The sequence below is a fragment of the Mizuhopecten yessoensis genome, unplaced genomic scaffold, assembly GCF_002113885.1.
Source record: "Mizuhopecten yessoensis strain PY_sf001 unplaced genomic scaffold, ASM211388v2 scaffold10809, whole genome shotgun sequence".
NCBI lineage: Eukaryota > Metazoa > Mollusca > Bivalvia > Pectinida > Pectinidae > Mizuhopecten > Mizuhopecten yessoensis.
Genome location: NW_018408732.1, coordinates 454,140 through 480,580, shown reverse-complemented (window position 1 = coordinate 480,580; position 26,441 = coordinate 454,140). Strand labels below are relative to the sequence as shown.

The following is a 26,441-nucleotide window of genomic DNA, read 5'->3' as shown; positions in this document are numbered from 1 at the left end:
GAATCCTTATATAATGTGATGTTAGATTTGAATCAGCATTCCACTCCCTCCTCATTAAACTTGACATTAGTATCCCTGCAGTCCAAAGCTTCCTAGTCCCATTTTATGATCATTTCTTCATTAACTTTGAGATGTTTCATGCATAATAAATTCCTTTGTTTGAAAGATGTAATAAAATAAGTGTATGATATGTTAGTGTCACTTTTGTTGTTGTTTAACTCCCCTAACAAATACCCAAACAGGATGTTATCTCCACTCACAAGTACTCTCCAATTATCTCCACTCACAAGTACTCTCCAATTATCTCCCCTTACAAGTACTCTCCAATTATCTCCCCTTACAAGTACTCTCCAATTATCTCCCCTTACAAGTACTCTCCAATTATCTCCCCTTACAATTACCCTTAAGTTAATTACTGTTATTTGTACCCTTTAGTTACCTAGTAAAATTTACTTATAATTAACTCTAGGAGATCTTCAGAAATTATTTCAGTTAGCCAAAATTCATTATGGAAAATGTATAATGTATGATTCATGTGAACATTTCTTATGATAGGGAGCAAGCATGTGACATTCTTACAAGCAAGAATTAAAAATAAATATATTTATATTAAATAAGCATGTTCCTTATAACTGCTTTTTTTATCTCTGGATCCTTTATTAAAATATCGGTTAAAGGTATTATTTTACTTGCCAATTTCCCGTTTAGACACATCGTACAGTCTAATCTGCCTTTCGCTAGACTAGTGCTAACATAAAACAGACAAAATCCTGTATAACTATTTATTGACTTATGACATTTACATCTGTTCAATAAAAACTTAAATACTACCACTCCACAAATTCATTAAATCTGTTCTATGTTTGGTGCATTCCAGACTGGAATCTTTATGTCTAGTCCATAGCTATTTATAGAATTCTGAGTTTATATTTATAATGTATGTCACACATCCTGTGAGGTTTGTCTCCATTGTAGTAGATGTTATACTTTTGTAGTGGCTGGTACTGGCTGGTTATAGGAGCGTACTGTTACAGGAATACAGGTTACTGTTTACAGGGCTGTAGGTTACTGTTTTCATGAGTGTATGTTTTTCAGATACTTAGATACTGTCATTGCGGTAATTTTTGTGATGAAATCACATCTACTTTGACTTGTTTTTTGTGTGCAATAGTTGTTTTTCTGTAGGAATGTCACAGACTTCTCTGTTGAATTTTATTTGTGATAGATTAGATCTTTAAACATTTTCAAATAATAATCCCACCGATACAATTATGACCTATAACTGTTTAGAAGATGATATTATCCTTATTTGCTCAATATAAATCAGTTAAAACAGATTTTTCTTTAACTTCTGTATACACGAACTAAATTTAAGGAAGTTTGAATATTTCATGTGTTATTTTGAAACCACTTTGTCCAAACAATGAAGGTCCCACTGTACTACAATGTATCAAAATATCAGCAATGTTATAGAGGCACTGGTCTCTGTCAATGGTTTCACAAATGTTACTGGCTCGTTGTCAAAGCCCTGTTTGTAACTTTATAAGTGTGACTTGTTTGTTAAAGTGTGGAAGAATGCGAGATGTTTCTGAGTGAATGTGATTGTTTGAGAGCGAGTGAAAGTAGGAGGGCGTGTGTTTTATAGTACGATTTATTGTGACGGTATAGATCGTATCAGTGTATATAATACATTGTTTTTACTTGATTAGATTTTGATGTATTTAATATGATGTACATTTTTGTAAAGGTTATATCTTTACTTTGGGCATAATGTATGTGTTTGTTGGGTAAACCTCTTCACTGAGTTACGATGTAACCTTATCTATGTGTATTGGTGTATAGGATCCGAATCCTAGTAAAAAAACACCCCGGCCAGAACTCACAGAACTTTATGTAATAAGTGTGTGTTTTAACTGCAAATCAACTGAATTTTTAGTTAATAAGTTATGATGTTCAAAGTGACATAAAGTGATATGATTTTGTATGAAGGGTTGATATGGGTGTATTCTAACTAGAGTTCAGGTTTGTGTAAGTTAGAAAATGAGATTTGATTGATATTAATGTTCATTTTACTTGAGTATGTATCGCATGTTAATTCTAAGCAGATATTGTGATATATATTATCATGTACAGGCTTAGAGCAGTCAGCAATTGGGGGATCATGATGGTGACGCAACAATAATAGGGACGGTCAGCCGTACCAGCTATACCGTATATGAAAGCATATTGAGCGGTGTTTGTTGTGATGCAGATTTTTTTTCAAAGAATAAATGCTTCATAGACATTTTTTTACTGTGCAAGTGTGGGGGTCAATCACAGATGTCAAACTAACTGCTACATCAGTGCCATGTACTGAAATGTTCGTGGAAGCAGGGCTTACTAGTTGATGTCAAACTAACTGCTGCATCAGTGCCAGGTACTGAAATGTTCGTGGGAGCAGGGCTTACTAGTTAATGTCAAACTAACTGCTACATCAGTGCCGTGTACTAAAATGTTCGTGGGAGCAGGGCTTACTAGTTGATGTCAAACTAGTAAGCCCTGCTCCCACGAACATTTCAGTACATGGCACTGATGTAGCCATGGTCATTACAACGACAAGGTACACACACTTGTTGCCATGGTCGTTACTATACAAGGTACACACACTTGTATAGTAACGACCATGGCAACAAGGTACACACACTTGTGTGCCAGGTACTGAAATGTTTGTGGGAGCAGGGCTTACTAGTTGATGCCAAACTAACTGCTACATCAGTGTCATGTACTGAAATGTTCGTGGGTGCAGGGCTTACTAGTTGATGTCAACCTAACTGCTACATCAGTGCCACGTACTGAAATGTTCGTGGGAGCCGGGCTTACTAGTTAATGTCAAGCTAACTGCTACATCAGTGCCGTGTACTAAAATGTTCGTGCGAGCAGGGCTTACTAGTTGATGTGAAACTAACTGCTACATCAGTGTCATGTACTGAAATGTTCGTGGGTGCAGGGCTTACTAGTTGATGTAAAACTAACTGCTACATCAGTGCCGTGTACTAAAATGTTCGTGGGAGCAGGGCTCACTAGTTGATGTCAAACTAACTGCTTCATCAGTGCCATGTACTGAAATGTTCGAGGGAGCAGGGCTTACTAGTTGATGTCAAACTAACTGCTAAATCAGTGCCATGTACTGAAATGTTCGTGGGAGCAGGGCTTACTAGTGATTCCAGTTGCATCAATCGCGAATGTAAGTCAAATTTATCATTGCTGTAGTGAAATCCTATAAATTGAAACAGATTTCCTACTTGAAGCAATCGATGATAGAGGAATGGTTTATATAGAGGTAATTAATAATGGATGAATACAAGGAAATGTATTTAAAGATACCTACACAAAGTAGCAATAAGTTGAAACAAGGGAATGGTATATATCAAACAAAATTTATATAAAGGATATCAATAACACAGAATACTAAGAATATTTTACATAGATATCCAACAGGAATGATTATGACAAGTTTATAAAGATATTTAACAAGAGATGACTATGATCTGTTTATATACATGCAGATATGAGTAACACTAAATACCATCGATTTAGAGAATATCAGTAACACTTAATAATGAGTGTGGTTTTAATATATTCAACAAGAAATGATAACGGTCTAAAAATGACTCCTTTTTTTCTGCCGTAGCTTAGACGGAAATAAAGCATTCAAACTTAGGCCATCTGATGTTATTTCACACTGAATTGTAACACTTTTTGGGGGATGCTGAAACTTTATAGTAGTTATGGGAGAAACACAGCTATGTATTTGAATTATTAGGGTTTTATGTTATAGACTCTGTTATATAATTTCAAATATTACAGGCTCTATCCATTATGTAATTTTAAACATTAAATATGTTACGAGTGTATGGTTGTATGCAAGATGAAAGTCAAGTGCACTGTTTTCTTAGTTAATTTTATCAAACACATGTACGTGAATGATAGTAATTTATACAAATTCTTAAAAGAGGGTTGAATGTACTGTATACACGAGAGGGTTATATTTACATGATTGAGGGTTACCAAGGGAGGGAATTACATAAATAACGGTTACCCAAGGAGGGCATTACATAAATGAGGGTTATCAAAGGAAGGAATTACATGATTCAGGGTTACCAAGGTACGGTATTTCCGGAACATGAATCAGGGTTATCAAGGGAGGGCATTTCATTAATAAGGGCTACCAAGAGGGGGCATTACCGGAACATGAATGAGGGTTATAAAGGGAGGGTGTTACATGAATGAGGGTTATCAAGGGAGGGTGTTACATGAATGAGGGTGTTACATGGACTAGGGTTATCAAGGGAGGGTGTTACATGGACAAGGGTTATCAAAGGAGGGTGTTACATGGACTAGGGTTATCATGGGAGGGTGTTACATGAACGAGGGTGTTATGTGTATTTGTGTGATGCTTGCACATATATTTTGACATTTTGATACTTGACATTTCCTAAGACAAATAGTGTGTTCCTAGGTACTTGTATGACACATATTGACCCTGGAACGTTTGTGACATGTGTTGAAATTTGATACTCATTGTTTCCAAGAAGGCATGTGTGCCATTTAACTGCAATAAATATGATAAATCCTTGTTTGTGTTTCAGACTTTTATTCCACGGTCCACATTGTTGTAGCTAGTACATTACAAGCAAACTTTAGTTTGAGTGATCTCTTTGTGTGGATTATGTCAGCAGTTTTTGTGTTATCCCTCTTGTGGCATACATACAGGAGCTTACACAGAATGTGATCAGTTGGTGTTCACAATCACATATATACATGCTTGTATTAAATAGAAATCCACACAATTGATGTACATTGTATTCCAATACAATATTTATTAGAAATGTTACAAATAGTATAACATGTGATAAGGGGTTTACAATTTCATTGTCCAATATACATATTATAAGTTGTTCTTATGACACATTTATACCGATCTGTACAACACAACTGTAGGACGACATACATGTACTAGTATATGCTCACAGTACACAGCATATACAGAAGGAACACTGTGACGTCTTAATATTGGGCGAGTACAAAACTACTTCCATTTTAAACCTGATACAGCAGTGCAGAAATCTGAATTTAAACATTTCCAGTTGATCAAATAATATATTAATTATTCACACATCTCAAACTCTTATGACTGGGTATTGGTAAGACAAAATGACAAATTTATGATTTTTATTTTATTGTGAAACTCATGGTTATATAGTCTTTTCTAGTAATTAATACAAGGCAGAGCACTCAACACTGTTTGGCTCATTAGTGTTCATCTTCAGGGTCAAACTTTATCTATACATGCACTTGGTGAGATTGAGCTGGTTATTGATCATACAAGACTCATGTAATGTTAAGCTGTTTTTTTTTATCTAAAGTAGGATGGATGATGCATTGGATAGTGTGCTCACCTTTCACCAAGACAGCTGGGGTTTGATTCCCCTGATTGGACGAAACCAAATAGGACTCTAGGCTTTTTGGTTCTGTACAAGTCAATTGAAGTTTTTGACATGTTTGACCAATGTAAACCTTGAGAGTGTATCAAGGTCAAACTTATTCAAAATTTTGTTGGGGCTCAATTGACTTAAGGAATCTACCAGCCACATATCATGACACTAGGCCTTTCGTTCTTTCAGAAGTTTAGACATATTGACCTCTGTGACCTTGAAAGTAGGTCAGTCATTTTTTCCAAGGAAGCTACCAGCCAAAATTTCATGACTAGACCTTGTTTGTTTTAGAAGAAATCTTTTAAAGGAAAAGTAGACAATGGACGATGGATGCTGCAATCCAAATATTAAGGTTGGATTATGATGGAATTTGATTCATTCAATGACGATTCATTGTGGTATCTGTTCTTTCAAAGACTTTATAGTTATTAACCTGATTTGTTTAAAGTTGACTAGCTAGATTCTTTTAATTTAACATGATATAATGTATTTGTACACATTCTGATGAAGTCTTCCAAAGGAGGACAGACCCTCACAATAACCCACTTAACACGAAAACATACACAATACACCACTGGGAATTGATATCATAAATGTCAAACAACCGGTATAATTACTTATGATTGCACAGTTACAAATAATTAAACAAGAAGTGATGCTGAGTGGATCAGTGATTTGCCAGGAAGGCAGAAATATTGGTGCAGCATAAAGGTTGAAAAGAAACCTGATACAGGAAAGCAGGAAATGAAACTACTTTTCAAATATTTATGAAAATAATATTTGACAGAGCAATGTTAATTATGGTGACAAACAAAAAACTCTTTGTTAAAGTTTTATTATGAACCCTTGTACCTAGCACTAGATGTGAGCAAATTTGAATGGTTCATCCAACTCATTATGGTAGGTAGCTAAGTGTGTAATATTATGGTTCTAATGCAAGTTTTTATAAAAATAATGAATTATGAATGCATTTGACCAATGAAATACTCATTTTTTGTGCGTACACCTCCACTCTGGACCGGTATGATACATTATAAACACACAGCTGTCACAGGACAGATAATAAATACAGTATTGGTTCAAACCTGTACCACAACTACACAATGGCAATAAGGCACCTACACTTACACATGTTTACCATAGTAACCACCATGGCAACAAAGTTTAACACTTAACATAGTAACAACAATGACAACAAGGTACACACAGACCATAGTAACCACCATGGCAACAAGGTACATACACTTGTCATAGTAACGACCATGGCAACAAGGTACACACACTTGTCGTTGTAATGACCACGACAACAAGGTACATACACTTGTCATAGTAACGACCATGGCAACAAGGTACACACACTTGTCATAGTAACGACCATGGCAACAAGGTACATACACTTGACATAGTAACGACCATGGCAACATGGTACATACACTTGTCATAGTAACGACCATGGCAACAAGGTACAAACACTTGTCGTTGTAATGACCACGACAACAAGGTACACACACTTGTCATAGTAACGACCATGGCAACAAGGCACATACACTTGTCATAGTAACGACCATGGCAACAAGGTACAAACACTTGTCGTTGTAATGACCACGACAACAAGGTACACACACTTGTCATAGTAACGAGCATGGCAACAAGGTACACACTCTTGTCATTGTAACGAGCATGGCAACAAGGTACGCCCATGGCAACAAGGTACGACCATGGCAACAAGGTACGACCATGGCAACAAGGTACAAACACTTACATAGTAACGACCATTGCAACAAGGTACACACACTTGTCGTTGTAATGACCACGACAACAAGGTACATACACTTGTCATAGTAATGACCTTGGCAACAAGGTTCACACATGTGTCATAGTAACGCCCTTGGCAACAAGGTACATTATACATACACTTGTCATAGTAATAACCATGGCAACAAGGTACATTATACATACACTTGTCATAGTAATGACCATGGCAACAAGGTACATTATACATACACTGGTCATAGTAATGACCATGGCAACAAGGTACACACACTTGTCATAGTAACGAGCATGGCAACAAGGTACACACACTTGTCATTGTAACGAGCATGGCAACAAGGTACGACCATGGCAACAAGGTACGACCATGGCAACAAGGTACAAACACTTACATAGTAACGACCATTGCAACAAGGTACACACACTTGTCGTTGTAATGACCATGGCAAAAAGGTACACACACTTGTCATAGTAACGTCCATGGCAACAAGGTACATACCCTTGCATAGTAACGACCATGGCAACAAGGTACACACACTTGTCATTGTAATGACCATTGCAACAAGGTACACACACTTGTCGTTGTAATGACCATGGCAACAAGGTACACACACTTGTCGTTGTAATAACAATGGCAACAAGGTACATACACTTGCATAGTAACGACCATGGCAACAAGGTACACACACTTGTCGTTGTAATTACCATGGCAACAAGGTACACACACTTGTCATAGTAGCGACCATGGCAACAAGGTACATACACTTGTCATAGTAATGACCATGGCAACAAGGTACACACACTTATCATACTAACGACCATCGCAACAAGGTACATACACTTGTCGTTGTAATGACCGTGGCAACAACGTACACACACTTGTCGTTGTAATGACCATGGCTACAAGGTACACACACTTGTCATAGTAACGACCATGGCAACAAGGTACATACACTTGTCGTTGTAATGACCGTGGCAACAACGTACACACACTTGTCGTTGTAATGAACATGGCAACAAGGTACACACACTTGTATAGTAACGACCATGGCAACAAGGTACACACACTTGTCGTTGTAATGACCATGGCAACAACGTACACACACTTGTCATTGTAATGACCATGGCAACAAGGTACACACACTTGTCATTGCTACGACCATGGCAACAAGGTACATACACTTGTCATAGTAATGACCATGGCAACAAGGTACACACACTTGTCATAGTAACAACCATGGCAATAAGGCATAGAAAACATAGAAGCAACCATTATTATGAAGCACTTACCTAGTAACAACCATGGCACACAGTATAGTAACCATGGCATTTAGGCACTTATACTTTACCATAGTGATAACAATGACATTGAGGCACATTACCATAGTAACATGGCATCACTGTTATAATAGCAACCATGCAATGATGCACACACACACACACACACACTGGCCATCGTTTTCATTTGTAACTATGAGGGTAGATACAGTATATATAATATTAGTTTTAATTATATGGTTAATGACAACACCATCATTTTTGATGTTTACTATTTTTTTAGTATCAAGGTTTGCTTAATTGCTTCGAATCACATTTGTGTTCATTTATTTCATGTAAATAAAACAGCAAAATAGCTGTTGAACAGACCATTTTTAGCAATAGAAAGGTCTCTCTCATATGTTAAATACTGACATTAACAAGCAGAGGAATTGTTTTGCACAGGTATCTAAACAAATGCAACAAAGAATCACTGAGTAAAAAACATACAAAAAAACACCTGAGATTTGATTGTCAAAATAATCATTCATGGCATCGCAAATATATTACAATATCGGTACATATTAATGCTAAAATACATGTAGTTCTGATCTACTTTAAAAGTATTAGGTATAAATGAAAATAGTGTATATATATATTAGTCAAAATTATACCATGTATATTCAATTTAAAAATTCAATGTTATGTGATTAAAAATTGTGTGACCACCTGTTGTCATACTCTACATTTACCTAGTACATATTCTAACAGGCCGTAAAACGGTAATATTCTGCTAGGAATTAATTCACAGGCTGTAAAACGGTAATATTCCGCCAGTAATTAATTCACAGGCCTTAAAACTGTAATTCAAAGGCCTTAAAACGGTAAAATCCCGCCAGTAATTAATTCACAGGCTGTAAAACGGTAATTCACAGGCCTTAAAACGGTAAAATCCGCCAGTAATTAATTCACAGGCCATAAAACGGTAATATCTGGCCAGTAATTTAACAGGCTGTAAAAAACTGTAATATCAGGTGAGTAATTTAACCGACCATAATAAATGGTTATATCGGGCTAGTAATTTAAATGGCGGTAAAAACTAATATCAGATTGGTAATTAAACTGGCCGTAATAATGGTAATATCAGGCAGGTAATCCATCAATATTCAGCAGATGATATTAATATCGGCTAAGAAATTCACGAACTATTGGTAAGAAATCATTGTATAAATTAAAATTCAGGCATATATAAACAAGGCAATAACTATTGATGATATTTCTAGAATATCCAGGCTTCCAATACTCCACATCATTAATGATTTATAAACATTCCTGATGATCTTTTAGCTGGACGGAAACTGGTGGCCATCACTTGGTGTCTATATGTAGAGATACGTGTGGGCTTGCCTAAAGCTCTCCTATATTAACTACTCCTCTAACATGTCAGCACTACCTCCTGTGGTGACGACATACACATTTCAACATTAAGTAAGTTGACTCTACTTTCAACTTTCATATTCACAGTTAAGGCAGGCATCAAACTAAGTGATCTGGCAAGTTAAAATAACTTTGAGCAAAATACTGGTGATATGCATTAATCTATACTTACTTCACAGATCATACACTTATATTATTGACTGCCTGACGGGTTAGCACTTGTGTATAAACACAGGTAACAGCTAACAACACCTGTTTTACACCTAATGTGACAGTACACACAGGTAAAAGCACACCTGTGTCACACATAAGGTGACAGTACACACTGGTCAGACACAGCTAATAGTACACCTGTGTCACACATAAAGTGACAGCACACATAAGGTGACAGTAGACATAGCTAGCAGCACACCTGTGTCACAAATAATGTGACAGTACACACAGGCCACACACAGCTAACAGCACACCTGTGTCACACAGGTGATAGTACATGTGTGACACAGTTCATAGTACAGGTGTCACACAGGTTACAGCACACCTGTGACATACAGGTAAAGCATATCTATGTAAAGGCACTACTGATCAACTGACTAACTTTCCTAACATCACTGTCTACGTTGGTGACCTAAAACTCTAGTGGCGTCACGGTATACGTGTGTTGGTGGTGCCAGAGAATGCTCTATTGATGTTGGGACACGAGGTAGAGTCAACACAGCGACCATTGTACAGGACCTTGTTGGCTGGACACTGGCAGCTGGCTACACATGGCTTGTAACATTTGCTAGATAGGTCAGCTGTTGGTTGGTCAAAATTTTCACATGTTCGTGCACACACAGGGCCACACTCATCAAAAACAAATCCCTTAGACACATCACAGCTAAATTCTGTAAAATAACACAAATAATCAATTAAAATCACCAAATTTCATTTGAAAACAAAAATTCATCATCAAAGACTCACCAAACCAACCCTCACAGCTAGTACATACGACAGATTCTACCAGTTCTACAAACACAGTCTGATCATCCAAGTAAAACCCACCCAACCCTCGCAACTAGTACATACCACATAGTCCCCCTGACCTCTGAACCAGACTGATCATCTAAGTATCCCCCAACCAACCCTCACCACTAGTACATACCACATAGTCCCCCGGACCTCTAAACCAGACTGATCATCTAAGTATCACCCACCAAACCCTCACCACTAGTACATACCACAGAGTCCCCCTGACCTCTTAACCAGTCTGATCATCTAAGTATCACCCACCCAACCCTCACCACTAGTACATACCACAAAGTCCCCCTGACCTCTTAACCAGTCTGATCATCTAAGTATCACCCACCCAACCCTCACCACTAGTACATACCACAGAGTCCCCCTGACCTCTGAACCAGTCTGATCATCTAAGTATCACCCACCCAACCCTCGCCACTAGTACATACCACATAGTCCCCCTGACCTCTGAACCAGACTGATCATCTAAGTATCCCCCAACCATCCCTCACCACTAGTACATACCACATAGTCCCCCTGACCTCTGAACCAGTCTGATCATCCAAGTAAAACCCACCCAACCCTCACCACTAGTACATACCACATAGTCCCCCCGACCTCTGAACCAGACTGATCATCTAAGTATCACCCACCCAACCCTCACCACTAGTACATACCACAGAGTCCCCCTGACCTCTGAACCAGTCTGATCATCTAAGTATCACCCAACCAACCCTCACCACTAGTACATACCACAGAGTCCCCCTGACCTCTGAACCAGTCTGATCATCTCTAAGTATCACCCAACCAACCCTCACCACTAGTACATACCACAAAGTCCCCCTGACCTCCAGGCCAGTCTGATACCCTTTTTGGCACACTCGCGTGCGTAGGAGGACAAGACTTCACACAGACAGGTGTCATTATCTAGACAAACACACATGTCATGGCGACACGCAGCATAGAACGGCTCTGGCGACACGGTCCGGTGACAACGGGAGAATGCTGGGCCCTGCAACAAAAGTCATCATAATGTCAAACATGCATAAAATATGTCCTATCACAGACTATCCTGGTAGCCATTTTGAATAAAGGAAATGTATCATAACCAATGATAAGTGAATGACCTGTATAATTAAGTATAAACTGACAAAAAATGCAGTACTTACATTAAGAATGGCACACTTGGTTTCAGCGATGCGCTTGCCTCGGTAGCCCACCTCTTTACAGGGGTCTATGTCATCAGCATTGGCACAGTTGTCTGATGTTTGGTCATCTGCCTGTGGGGTCACAAAGTACAACATTACCACTGGGGTCACAAAGTACAACATTACTGTACCACTGGGGTCACAAAGTACAACATTACCGTACCACTGGTGTCACAAAGTACAACATTACCGTACCACTGGGGTCACAAAGTACAACATTACCACTGGGGTCACAAATACAACATTACCGTACCACTGGGGTCACAAAGTACAACATTACTGTGCCACTGGGGTCACAAAGTACAACATTTCCGTACCACTGGTGTCACAAAGTACAACATTTCTGTGCCACTGGAGTCAGAAAGTACAACATTACTGTACCAATCAGGTCACACAGTACAACATTACCGTACCACTGGTGTCACAAAGTACAACATTACCGTACCACTGGAGGCACAAAGTACAACATTACTGTACCAATGGGTTCACAAAGTACAACATAACTATACCACTGGGGTCACAAAGTACACAATTCCTGTACACTGGGGTCACAAAGTACAACATTGCCACTGGGGTCACAAATACAACATTACCCTACCACTGGGGTCACAAAGTACAACATTTCTGTACCACTGGAGTCACAAAGTACAACATTACTGTACCAATGGGGTCACAAAGTACAACATAACTATACCACTGGGGTCACAAAGTACAGCATTACTGTACCACTCGGGTCACAAAGTACAACATTACCGTACCACTGGGGTCACAAAGTACAACATTACTGTACCACCGGGGTCACAAAGTACAACATAACTGTGCCACTAGGGTCACAAAGTACAACATTACTGTACCAATCAGGTCCCAAAGTACAACATTACCGTACCACTGGGGTCACAAAGTACAACATTACTGTACCACTGGGGTAACAAAGTACAACATTACTGTACCAATCAGGTCACAAAGGACAACATTACTGTACCACTGGGGTCCCAAAGTACAACATTACCGTACCACTTGGGTCACAAAGTACAACATTACTGTACTACTGGGGTCACAAAGTATAACATTACTGTCCCAATCGAGTCACAAAGTACATTACCATTCCATTCGGGTCACAAAGTACAACATCACCGTACCACTGGGGTCACAAAGTAGGGGGGTACTGTACCACTGGGGTCACAAAGTAGGGGGGTACTGTACCACTGGGGTCACAAAGTACAACATTACTGTACCAATCGGGTCACAAATTACAACATTACTGTACCACTGGGGTCACAAAGTACAACATTACTGTACCACTGGGGTCACAAAGTACAACATTTCTGTACCACTGGAGTCATAAAGTACAACATTACTGTACCAATGGGGTCACAAAGTACAACATTACTATACCACTGGGGTCACAAAGTACAACATTACTGTACCACTGGGGTCACAAAGTACAACATTACTGTACCAATGGGGTCACAAAGGACAACATTACCGTACCACCGGGGACACAAAGTACAACATAACTGTGCCACTAGGGTCACAAAGGGCAACATTACTGTACCAATCAGGTCCCAAAGTACAACATTACCGTACCACTGGGGTCACAAAGTACAACATTACCGTACCACCGGGGTCACAAAGTACAACATAACTGTGCCACTAGGGTCACAAAGTACAACATTACTGTACCAATCAGGTCACAAAGTACAACATTACCGTACCACTGGGGTCACAAAGTACAACATTACTGTACCACTGGGGTCACAAAGTACAACATTACTGTACCAATGGGGTCACAAAGTACAACATTACTGTACCACTCGGGTCACAAAGTACAACATTACTGTACCACTAGGGTCACAAAGTACAACATTACTGTACCACTGGAGTCACAAAGTACAACATTACTGTACCACTGGGGTCGCAAAGTACAACATTACTGTACCACTGGGGTCACAAAGTACAACATTACTGTACCACCGGGGTCACAAAGTACAACATTACTGTACCAATCGGGTCACAAAGTACAACATTACTGTACCACTGGGGTCACAAAGTACAACATTACTGTACCACTGGGGTCACAATGTACAACATTACTGTACCAATCGGGTCACAAAGTACAACATTACTGTACCAATCGTGTCACAAAGTACAACATTACCGTACCACTGGGGTCACAAAGTATAACATTACTGTACCAATCGAGTCACAAAGTACAACATTACTGTACCAATCGTGTCACAAAGTACAACATTACTGTACTACTGGGGTCACAAAGTATAACATTACTGTACCAATCGAGTCACAAAGTACATTACCATACCACTCGGGTCACAAAGTGCAACATTACTGTACCAATCGAGTCACAAAGTAAAACATTACTGTACCAATCGGGTCACAAAGTACAACATTACAGTACCACTGGGGTCACAAAGTATAACATTACTGTACCAATCGAGTCACAAAGTACATTACCATACCACTCGGGTCACAAAGTGCAACATTACCGTGCCACTCACTAGTTACCCAAAAGCTTAAAACCAAATATTAAAGTTTTCAAACTGACCTTGTACATGATATTTCAGCTATACTTATTTTTCAGTGGTAAATTGCCTCAGATTGGTTTCTTACAATCCCTGACTTTTCATACTGACCTTCTAGATTGTATCATTGATTTTCCACTGTTATACTGACTTAACAACACTCTGTATTCAATAGATTTTATTCAAGCATTCCAGCAGTGCTACCCACCTTCCAGCTATTTCCAAAAATGCTCGGTGAGTTTGTAATCTGTCTGGAACGAGTACGCATGTCATCCTGAGGATAGCCATTAAAATTTCCACACAGTCCACACATCTTGCGTTTGTATGATCCTGGCACACTGAGCTCTGCCTGGCTTGCACCATTCCACACCAACTGTGGAACACAGCAACACATTGTATACAGCTCCAGGGAAACTCTATTATTACTAATGGTATTATAAGTTTAGGAAAAACGTTTAGCTCAACAATATTTCAGTAACAAAATAGAACAGACTAGAACTAGAATTGTAAGCCACAGACTATAATAACACCCAGCCTTCCACTTAAAAAAGTTTGGAAACTGGCACAAAATAATTTGATAGAAAAAATACAACTGCACCCCACAACATTGTTACAGGAGTTGTTTGGTCATGAGAATATGATTTAAGCCCCCCACCCCCACAACATTGCTACAGGAGGTGTTTGGTCATGAGAATATCATTTAAAACCCCCACCCCCACAACATTGCTACAGGAGTTGTTTGGTCATGAGAATATGATTTAAGCCCCCCACCCCCACAACATTGCTACAGGAGTTGTTTGGTCATGAGAATATGATTAAAGCCCCCACCCCAACAACATTGTTACAGGAGGTGTTTAGTCATGAGAATAGGATTTAAGCCCCCTACCCCCATAACATTGTCACAGGAGTTGTTTAGTCGGGAGCATATGGTTTAAGCCCCCCACACCCCCAACATTGTTACAGGAGTTGTTTGGTCATGAGAATATGATTAAAGCCCCCACCCCAACAACATTGTTACAGGAGGTGTTTAGTCATGAGAATAGGATTTAAGCCCCCTACCCCCATAACATTGTCACAGGAGTTGTTTAGTCGTGAGCATATGGTTTAAGCCCCCCCCCCCCCCCACACCCTTACAGGAGTTGTTTGGTCATGAGAATATGATTAAAGCCCCCACCCCCACAACATTGTTACATCAGTTGTTTGGTCATGAGAATAGGATTTAAGCCCCCTCCCCCCATAACATTGTTACAGGAGTTGTTTGGTCATGAGCATATGGTTTAAGCCCCCCCCCCCCCCCACACCCTTACAGGAGTTGTTTGGTCATGAGAATATCATTTAAAACCCCCACCCCCACAACATTGCTACAGGAGTTGTTTGGTCATGAGAATATCATTTAAAACCCCCACCCCCACAACATTGCTACAGGAGTTGTTTGGTCATGAGAATATCATTTAAGCCCCCACCCCCTCAACATTGTTACATCAGTTGTTTGGTCATGAGAATAGGATTTAAGCCTCCCACCCCAACAACATACATTGTCCCAGGAGTTGTTCGGTCATGAGAATATGATTTAAACCCCCCACCTCCACAACATTGTTACAGGAGTTGTTTGGTCATGAGAGTATCATTTAAACCCCCCATCCCCACAACAGTATTACATGAGTTGTTCGGTCATGAGAATAGGATTTAAGCCTCCCACCCCAACAACATACATTGTCCCAGGAGTTGTTCGGTCATGAGAATATGATTTAAACCCCCCACCTCCACAACATTGTTACAGGAGTTGTTTGGTCATGAGAGTATCATTTAAACCCCCCATCCCCACAACAGTATTACATGAGTTGTTCGGTCATGAGAATAGGATTTAAGCCTCCCACCCCAAGAACATACATTGTCCCAGGAGTTGTTCGGCCATGAGAAAATGATTTAAACCCCCCACCCCCACAACATTGCTACAGGAGTTGTTTAGTCAAGAGAAAATGATTTAAACCCCCCACCCCCACAACATTGCTACAGGAGGGGGTGGGGGTTATAACATGTTGGTGTTGTCCCTTCTCTTTACACTTACCTTGACGCCTATCTGCGTGTTGAGGAACACAGTACCATCCTTGATCTCCACAGAGAACACTGATCCTTGTCTGTAATTAGGTTGTATCACCCGACCATTCACCTAGAACACATTATTACACCCTAGATATTACTACAGCTTAGTGGCAGACAGAACTTAGCAACTGACATAATGTCTCGTCATTTATTGTGATATATACTAACTATTTTATGAAATCAAGAATCTTTCAAGATATGATTATCCTACACATTTTCTGTGATATAACAGCATTTTTATATCATCTGGGATATAATGGATGATTCTGAATATTATAACCAGGAGTAGGAGATTCCTTTTCTCTTGTGTAAACAGTTTATTCCAATATATAATTTAAAACCCTGTTCTTAAAACTTCAGTGTCATAGTTACCATGACAATTCCATCCTGAAGCAGGTCTATCTTGTATCCAGAAAGCTTGACCGTGAAGTTCTGGGCCCAGGACACAGCCAGGGGCGCTGACCGACGGTCATGTTGTACCTCTACACTGTAACACACCCACATACTTAACATAGACATCTAAATACTACAACTGTGATGAAGTGAAATATTTTGACTTGTTTATTTAGTTACAATCCTTTTTTGGAGGGAGACTTACTCTTTGGTAACCTATAAGATAAGGAAGGACAGACAACTGTTAATTGAGATCACAATATTTTGGTGTTTTTGCATGAAAACAGAGGTTTAAATTTGGGATTTTCTTGGGGTTTTTTGTTTTTGTTTTTTTGGGCGGGGAGGGGTTCTGACTGGCGAAATATTAGTTTTAATGTTACAAAATCAAGGACAAATCATTCAATTTGAAGTCATGTTGACAGCTGAGAAGGATATACCACCCAAAGTGATCAGTTCTAAAACAAAACTGAATACACACAAAAAAGAACCAAGGGGAACCAACTTTTGAAATTTGAGAAAAAAACCTCTCCAGTACCTTCTGAGAAATAACGATAGTGAACTCCAAAACGGCCACCTGACCGACACTTTGCAATCAGTTCCAAATTTAAGTAAAACATGAACAACTAAGGACAAAGGGGATATCTTGTGAAATAGCAACATCCAAATTTATGGTGACATATTGAAAACAACATTTGCAAAACATTTAGCCATATTCATACGACTTCCAAACAAAGATAAAGGAGAATTTAGAAATGCTTTACTTACATGAAGTCATCATTTTCACAGTCTGCAGCCATGAGGTAGCGACAGTTTCCCATGAAACTGATGCTTGTGCCGTCAAATGTTTGGTAGTGTGGGTCGCCGTATACAAGGCAGGTTGCAGGACCTGTCAAAAACAAAGGGCAATTAATGTGTGTGTGTGTGTGTGTGTGTGTGTGAGTGTGCGTGTGTGTGTGTGTGTGTGTGTGTGTGTTTGGGTGTGGGGGTGGACTTGGATGGGGGTCATATTATAATAGACAAGAGATCCCAAAGGGATCTTGGCGCCCATCTTTGTACCATCTTCATTCGTTCTTTGTCAGTTCGATCTTTTCCCTTCTTTCCTCTAATCTGTTTGATCGAGTCATGTTAACAGTAAATGCACCTTGAGGTAACTTTTGATCTAAACTTAATACTGATGTGTATGAAAGTCATCCTTCAAAGTGAGTTTGTCATTTCACATATTTACTAGTACAGTACAGAATCGATCATTGCAATATGAGAAAGATCTGTTTAGTTCTTCTTTTATTTCATTTTGTTTTTATGATCAGTCTCAAAACATAACATGCACAACGTGGGATCAAGGAGACCTACATTTAAAATTTGAGAAAGATCCCTCTGATACTTCCCGAGAAATAGCGATAACAAACTTTCACTATCAAAATCCAAGATTGCTGCCTGTCGGCCATGTTGTTTATCCGATCAGTCTCTAAAATTGCCCTGCACAGCTAGGACCAAGGGGAACCTACATATAAAATTTGAGAAAGATCCCTCTGATACTTCCATAGAAATAGCGATAACAAACTTTCACTATCAAAATCAAAGATGGCTGCCTGTCGGCCATGTTGTTTATCCGATCAGTCTCAAAAGTTGCACTGCACAGCTAGGACCAAGGGGAACCTACATATAAAATTTGAGAAAGATCCCTCAGGTGCTTCTTGAGAAATACCGATAACAAGAATTGTTTAAGGACGGACCACGGACCACGGACGCAGGGTGATTTGAATAGCCCACGATCAGATGATGGTGGGCTAAAAAGTAGCAGGACCTGTATTAGGTTAAAGGGTAATAAGTGAAGGTCATAGTACATTAGATATCAGAGACTGTGACTGATACATGAACAACAGATGGAGTGTGTGACATACTGGTTATAACTCAGTAAATCCCAGCCATACGCTGACCTGATCACAGGGGGTTACTCACTGGTTTGACAGACAGGACAGCACTGGCCGGGTATCCTAGACAACGTGGCATCAAACCCACAGGTCTCCTGGTCACACTGCTCTGTAGTACAGCTCACCGTCCCCCCCAGACAGTTACACGTTGTACACTCGTCTATGGTCCACACATCACCTGTCTGTGGGGAGGAATCAGACCACAAATTATACTCTCCCTCTCAACTTGCTTTAGCAGATGTAAACTCTGTGAGGATGGTAACATGTCTTTTAAATCTTTGTGAGAACGCAAACTTGTCATTAAAATTTCTTTTAAGTTGTAAACTTATTTGTGAGGACATAAACTCAACATTTAAATATCCAGAAGATGCAAACCCATCCTATCAATCTCTGGAAAATGTTAATTAATTGTTCAAACCTTTGTGAGTATGTGAACTCTTTAACTCGTATATGATCTCTATTTACCTGGTAGGTATTTCCCTGATACACACACTCAGCCCGGTCGATGTTCTGACAGACTGGACAACAGGTGCCTGGGGACGGGAGAGGAACCTGGTCATCAAGACAGAAGACTCTGGGACAGTCCACAGCCACACAGCTGATCTCCCCTCCCTGTAACACAACCACGCTTCTTATAACTGACTATTGGCCTCAAAACTTTGTGATTAATTCTTCTTTCCTTATAGCACTCATTGAATAAAGAAAAGAATGATCAAGGAAGAGGTTTTCCGTGGGTGACACAAGACACTGACCTGACAACGACACACCATACAAGGATCAGAGTTGTCTGCCCATGTTGTTCCCTCTTCATAATAACGGTCCTCCCTTGTATCATAACAGGCTGAAAAAATACACAATCTGTATTAGCAAACAGATAAGTTTCACCCAGCTTTATTTATGACACTTTAGTTCTTGAACAAAAAGCTAATTTACAATGTACATAGTTTGTAAGCTTAACCAAGTGGAAGGGAAAATTCATCTTCAAATTCCAGGTGGAGAAGAGGTGGTGTAGTAGAACTGTTACATTTTGCAATACTTTATCTACATTAACTTAACATCGAAAAGAACCTACCAAAGTTTAAGGTTATGAAACTGATACAGTTAATTGTCTTGTTCAATGAAAAAGGATAGTTGTGACATAGCAGATATTTAAAGATCTAAATGTTTGGAAGCAGAGGACATACCTGGACATTGGGGACAACACTGTCCCGACTGGACACGCTGGACGGAGGGTGGACAGGCCACTGGGTTACATCTTTGTGTGGTACACATCCAATGGAAGGAAGCCTGTGGATCACATTACAAACACTTAATCAATTGTGCAAAAATGTTGAAGAGTAAAATAGCAATATTTACATAATGTACAAGTGTTCCACTCTTGTTAGTGGGTAGGACTCCTCGTAAACCCAATTACATCCTACTGAAACAACCTCTACAAGCCTCTAATGATATGTATAGTTAGATCTAATATATATAGCCAGATGAAATTCTGGAAATAATTTTTGAAAAATGTTGCCAATTTATCTCAATTTGTTCTTTAATTTGGACCCTGAAATCCTCCACTACTCATCATGTATGCCAAGTTTGTATACATCAGTTACACCAGGTCAGTTTGTGAAGGAATACAGGCCAACAAGAGACTTGCAGCAACAAAAACAAAAACAAAATTCCCGACACCTTGCCTCAGGTCAAAGCCTACCAGGTGTTTTTTTCAAGGTTTCAATTATCTGTTTTTCTCAGTAAGCAATGATGTATAAATAAATGCATGATAATTTAGCAACATGCAAATGCAGAGACGTGTGATTAAACAAAACTCACTGTACACTCGCACACAACACAGGGGTCTTGTGTTGCCCGAGGTCTGAGGCTTACACCCACAGTCTCACGGGTACAGTTGGTTCCAACTACAGATAGAACAGAAAGAAACATAATACATGTAGAAAAATGATTTACTCTAGGTTTTTTAGGTCAAGGTCACTCTAGAACAATGATTTACTCTAGGTTTTTAGGTCAAGGTCACTCTAGAACAATGATTTACTCTAGTTTTTTTAGGTCAAGGTCACTCTAGAACAATGATTTACTCTAGCTGTTTAGATCAAGGTCACCTTAAAACAATAAATTACTCTGGCTGTTAAGATCAAGGTCACCTTAAAACAATAACTAACTCTGGCTGTTTAGATCAAGGTCACCTTAAAACAATAACTAACTCTGGCTGTTTAGATCAAGGTCACCTTAAAACAATAACTAACTCTAGCTGTTTAGATCAAGGTCACCTTAAAACAATAATTTACTCTGGCTGTTTAGATCAAGGTCACCTTAACTCATTCACCCCTGAAGACACATTTGAACTCCTCCAATTCAAAGGTTGGAATAGTTCATTATGAAATTTCAGGGGTGAATGAGTTAAAACAATAATTTACTATGGCTGTTTAGATCAAGGTAATTCTAAGACAATAAGTTCCTCTCACTGTTTAGGTCCAGTCACTCCAGAACAACAATTTACTCTGGCTACTAAAGTCAAACTACACCACTATTGAACAATAACTTACTATGAATAGTAAGATAACAGGTAATATCCTAATAACAGCAGAAGCTGACCACAGACTGGTATCACATCCTCCAGTACATACAACCACAGACTGGTATCACATCCTGCAGCACATACAATGTCCCTGATACTGCTACTGTTTTACTTACAGCCTGAGCATGTAGGACAGCACTGTCCAGGACCAGCTGCCAACTGTTGCTCCACAGGACAATTAGCGATCTGGGGACAGCTCTCATGGTGACACTTCAGCCCTCCGCTCTGACAGGGGGAAATACAAACAATACCTTAGCAATCACACAACAGATATTGTTAATGCACTCCCTGACATAAACTACAGTGGAAGATATAAATACATAAACTTATCGGAAACCATGACAGTCATCTTGGCTTTCAAATAGATTTATAAACTCAAAAAATCTTATATGAAAGGCAACTTACTTCACAAGTACAGATATCACAAGGGTCACCATTAGGACTAAAGCTTTGGCCATCAGTGTAGGACAAACCATTGTACCGGCACGCTGAAATACATAAGGTCTCTGACTTAAGTACTACATCAACAACATGATAAAACATAACTTTAAAAATATTCTATAAATAATAATAAGTAAATCATACCTTCAACATAATAACATAGAAAAGGTTTATGAATCGTGAAGTAAGTTATTTACAAGGACACACAGGACAACACGAGCTAAAAATATTGACAGATAATACTTACAGGGACACAAAGGACAACACTGACCAGGGACATTGACAGGTGATACTTACAGGGACATACAGGACCACACTGGCTGGGGACATTGACCGGTGACACAGGGACACACAGGACAACACTGGCCGAGGACATTGACTGGTGACACTTACAGGGACATACAGGACCACACTGGCTGGGGACATTGACTGGTGACACTTACAGGGACATACAGGACAACACTGGCAGAGGACATTGACTGGTGACACTTACAGGGACATACAGGACAACACTGGCTGGGGACATTGACTGGTGACACTTACAGGGACACACAGGACCACACTGGCCGAGGACATTGACTGGTGACACTTACAGGGACATACAGGACAACACTGAACAGGGACATGGACAGGTAATACTTAAATACTTACAAGGACATACAGGACAACACTGGCTGGGGAAATCAACAGGCGATACTTACTGGGGCACATCCGACAACACTGAACAGGGACATCTACATGTAATACTTACAGGGACACACAGGCCAACACTGGCCGGGAACATTTGCAGGTAATACTTACAGGGACATACTGGACAACACTGGCTGGTGACATTGACTAGTGATATTAACAGGGACACATATGACAACACTGGCCGGGGACATTGACAAGTGTTACTTTCAGGGACACACAGGACAACAATGGCTGGGGACAAAGACAGGTGACACTAACAGGGACACAAAGAACACTGGCTGGGGACATTGACTGGTATTACTTACAGGGACACACAGGACAATACTGGCCGGGGACATTGACAGGTTATACTTACAGGGACACACAGGACAACACTGGCAGGGGACATTTGCAGGTAATACTTACAGGGACACACAGGACAACACTGGCTGGGGACATTGACTGGTGACACTTACAGGGACACACAGGACAACACTGGCAGGGAACATTTGCAGGTAATACTTACAGGGACATACTGGACAACACTGGCTGGTGACATTGACTAGTGATATTAACAGGGACACATATGACAACACTGGCCGGGGACATTGACAAGTGTTACTTTCAGGGACACACAGGACAACAATGGCTGGGGACAAAGACAGGTGACACTAACAGGGACACAAAGAACACTGGCTGGGGACATTGACTGGAATTACTTACAGGGACACACAGGACAATACTGGCCGGGGGCATTGACAGGTTATACTTACAGGGACACACAGAACACTGGCTGGGGACAAAGACTGGGGACACTTACAGGGACACACAGGACACTGGCTGGGGACATTGACAGGTGACACTTACAGGGACACACAGAACACTGGCTGGGGACAAAGACTGGTGACACTTACAGGGACACACAGGACAACACTGGCTGGGGACATTGACAGGTTATACTTACAGGGACACACAGGACAACACTGGCAGGGGACATTGACAGGTTATACTTACAGGGACACACAGGACAACACTGGCAGGGGACATTGACAGGTTATACTTACAGGGACACACAGGACAACACTGGCAGGGGACATTGACAGGTTATACTTACAGGGACACACAGGACAACACTGGCAGGGGACATTGACAGGTTATACTTACAGGGACACACAGGACAACACTGGCAGGGGACATTGACAGGTTATACTTACAGGGACACACAGGACAACACTGGCAGGGGACATTGACAGGTTATACTTACAGGGACACACAGGACAACACTGGCAGGGGACATTGACAGGTTATACTTACAGGGACACACAGGACAACACTGGCAGGGGACATTGACAGGTTATACTTACAGGGACACACAGGACAACACTGGCAGGGGACATTGACAGGTTATACTTACAGGGACACACAGGACAACACTGGCAGGGGACATTGACAGGTTATACTTACAGGGACACACAGGACAACACTGGCAGGGGACATTGACAGGTTATACTTACAGGGACACACAGGACAACACTGGCTGGGGACAAAGACTGGTGACACTTACAGGGACACACAGAACACTGGCTGGGGACATTAACTGGTATTACTTACAGGGACACACAGGACAACACTGGCCGGGGACATTGACTGGGTTGTCACATGTGTTGAAACACTGCATCTCCATACAGGTGATGAGTCCTGCAGTACAGGAGCAGGTCACACACAGGTTAGCGACCATCCGCCATTGTTGTCCATCCTGGTACCGTTCACCTTTGTGTTCACACCCTGAAACATGTTCAACTCTCATGATCAACAACTTAAATCATTATTTATGTATAAAGAGCTCAAGGTAACAATGACACACAGCAACACCCAGATGTCCGACTATCAGGAGGAATCAACTAAGGTTGGGTAGTATAGAGGATGATTTCCTCGAACAGATCTTCATTGACAAGATCTAAAATATACTGAAACAGCAACTGCATTGGCCTAAAAGGTGTCTGAGAAAAAGGCCACCAACAGATTTTGATATTTCGTTAAAAATTTATAAATGATGAAAACACATTTTAATTGCATGTAATTTGTCATGTAACAAAATAATTCCTGGCATTTTTTAGGGTACCATGGATATTTTTATCCTCCAAAATATGATATTCATGTCAGCCCTCTAGGAATATTTATCGTCCTCAAGTCAACAATTGTACACTGTAATACCAACCTATCTACAATTCTCAACGTCAACAACAAGTTAAACTGTTATACATATATACAACCTTTAGGATAACAACTTCCATCCTTCAATATCAACCTTTACATCAGTGACCTTGACCTTATGCAAAAGTAGGAAAGTACACACAGTGATCTAAAGTTAGTCCTGAGAGTTAGAAAGAGGAATTATGTCATTTAATGATATTAACATCTAACTTCAGGGAGTTATAAATCACATTCTGTCTGATGTATTTAGTACATAGTACACTATAATTGTGAATGGTGACTGGTATGCAATGAGTTCATGCATACCAGTCACAAGAATATGTCTTCAAGTGTTTAAAATATTGTAACCTTAACCTTGAGGGTAACATTTCCGAATGGTTATAAATCACACAGCAATAATATACATATAGCTTTTCAATAAAGTATTTCGTATCTTTCCGATGTAATAAGTTGGAAAACAAGAGGCCCAGAGGGCCTGTATCGTTTACCAGAAAATGTTTAAAAAATTGGTATGAAGTCAAGGTATAGCACTTCATGGTAGGTGCTGTAAGTACATATGAAATTCAGAAAGATCCATCCAGTACTTGAGATATAGCGAGAACAAACTTCAAACAGACCCCCACCCCTATGCCCCTAGAGGGGTCATACCCACCGTTTATACAAAATTGAGTCCTCTTGGCCCAAGGATGCTCCAGACTAAATAAGGATAAAATCCTGTCATTCGTACAGAAGAGGTACTTGAAGAATTTGCTATGTTTCCCCTATTGGGCCCCGCCCTTCTGCCCCCAGGGGGGCCACACTCACTGTTTATGCAAAATTGAGTCCCTTTTGCCCAAGATCCTACAGACCAAATTGGGAAGAAATCCCTTCATCCCTAAGGTAGAAGAAGGATTTTAAAGGTTTACCTCTATTTCCCCTATTATGCCCCACCCTTCTGCCCCCTTGGAGACCACACCCACTGCTTATACAAAATTGTGTCCTCTTGACCCAAGGATGCTCCAGACTAAATAAGGATAAAATTCTTAATCCCTATGTTAGAAGAAGGATTTTAAAGGTTTTACCTCTATTTCCCCAATTGGGCCCCACCTCTCTGCCTCCAGGGGGGGGGCAGACACATCGTTTATACAAAATTGAGTCCCTTTTGCCCAAGGATACTCCCGACTAAATTAGGATAAAACCCTTAATCTCTATGGTAGAAGAAGGATTGTAAAGGTTTTACCTCTATTTCCCCTATTGGGCCCCGCCCCTCAGGTCCCAGGGAGGCCAGACCCACCGTTCATACAAAATTAGTTCCCCTTCACCCAAGGATGCTTCAGACCAAATATGGAACAAGAGGCCCAATGGGCCTGCATCACTCACCTGGTATTAATCTCACAATTGTAACCTTAAAAGTGGAATAAAATAAAGCTACAGGCAAAATATCA

General features: G+C 40.1%; 1 protein-coding gene and 1 long non-coding RNA gene across 2 annotated transcripts in view; both read right to left on the bottom strand.

Moving 5' to 3' along the window:
* Nucleotides 1-249: 249 nt before the first annotated feature.
* On the bottom strand, nt 250-2,849 carry LOC110462586. The gene is made up of 2 exons (XR_002464299.1): nt 2,807-2,849; nt 250-2,528 (listed from the first exon to the last, which is right to left on the bottom strand). It is a non-coding gene; the product is annotated as an uncharacterized LOC110462586 (long non-coding RNA).
* Nucleotides 2,850-8,122: 5,273 nt separating this feature from the next.
* Nucleotides 8,123-26,441, bottom strand: part of LOC110462590 — a 129,938-nt gene continuing 111,619 nt past the window's right edge. Inside the window, exons 43-57 of the mRNA XM_021516601.1 lie at nt 24,415-24,588; nt 22,096-22,178; nt 21,807-21,915; nt 20,928-21,013; nt 20,294-20,396; nt 19,862-19,950; nt 19,575-19,721; nt 19,138-19,291; nt 17,944-18,064; nt 17,158-17,272; nt 16,751-16,852; nt 14,891-15,055; nt 12,104-12,214; nt 11,766-11,946; nt 8,123-10,822 (exon numbers count right to left, since the gene is read on the bottom strand). Of these exons, the coding sequence (XP_021372276.1) occupies nt 10,581-10,822; nt 11,766-11,946; nt 12,104-12,214; nt 14,891-15,055; nt 16,751-16,852; nt 17,158-17,272; nt 17,944-18,064; nt 19,138-19,291; nt 19,575-19,721; nt 19,862-19,950; nt 20,294-20,396; nt 20,928-21,013; nt 21,807-21,915; nt 22,096-22,178; nt 24,415-24,588 (1,982 nt within the window). The 3' untranslated portion in view covers nt 8,123-10,580. The remainder of the gene's footprint in view (nt 10,823-11,765; nt 11,947-12,103; nt 12,215-14,890; nt 15,056-16,750; nt 16,853-17,157; nt 17,273-17,943; nt 18,065-19,137; nt 19,292-19,574; nt 19,722-19,861; nt 19,951-20,293; nt 20,397-20,927; nt 21,014-21,806; nt 21,916-22,095; nt 22,179-24,414; nt 24,589-26,441) is intronic.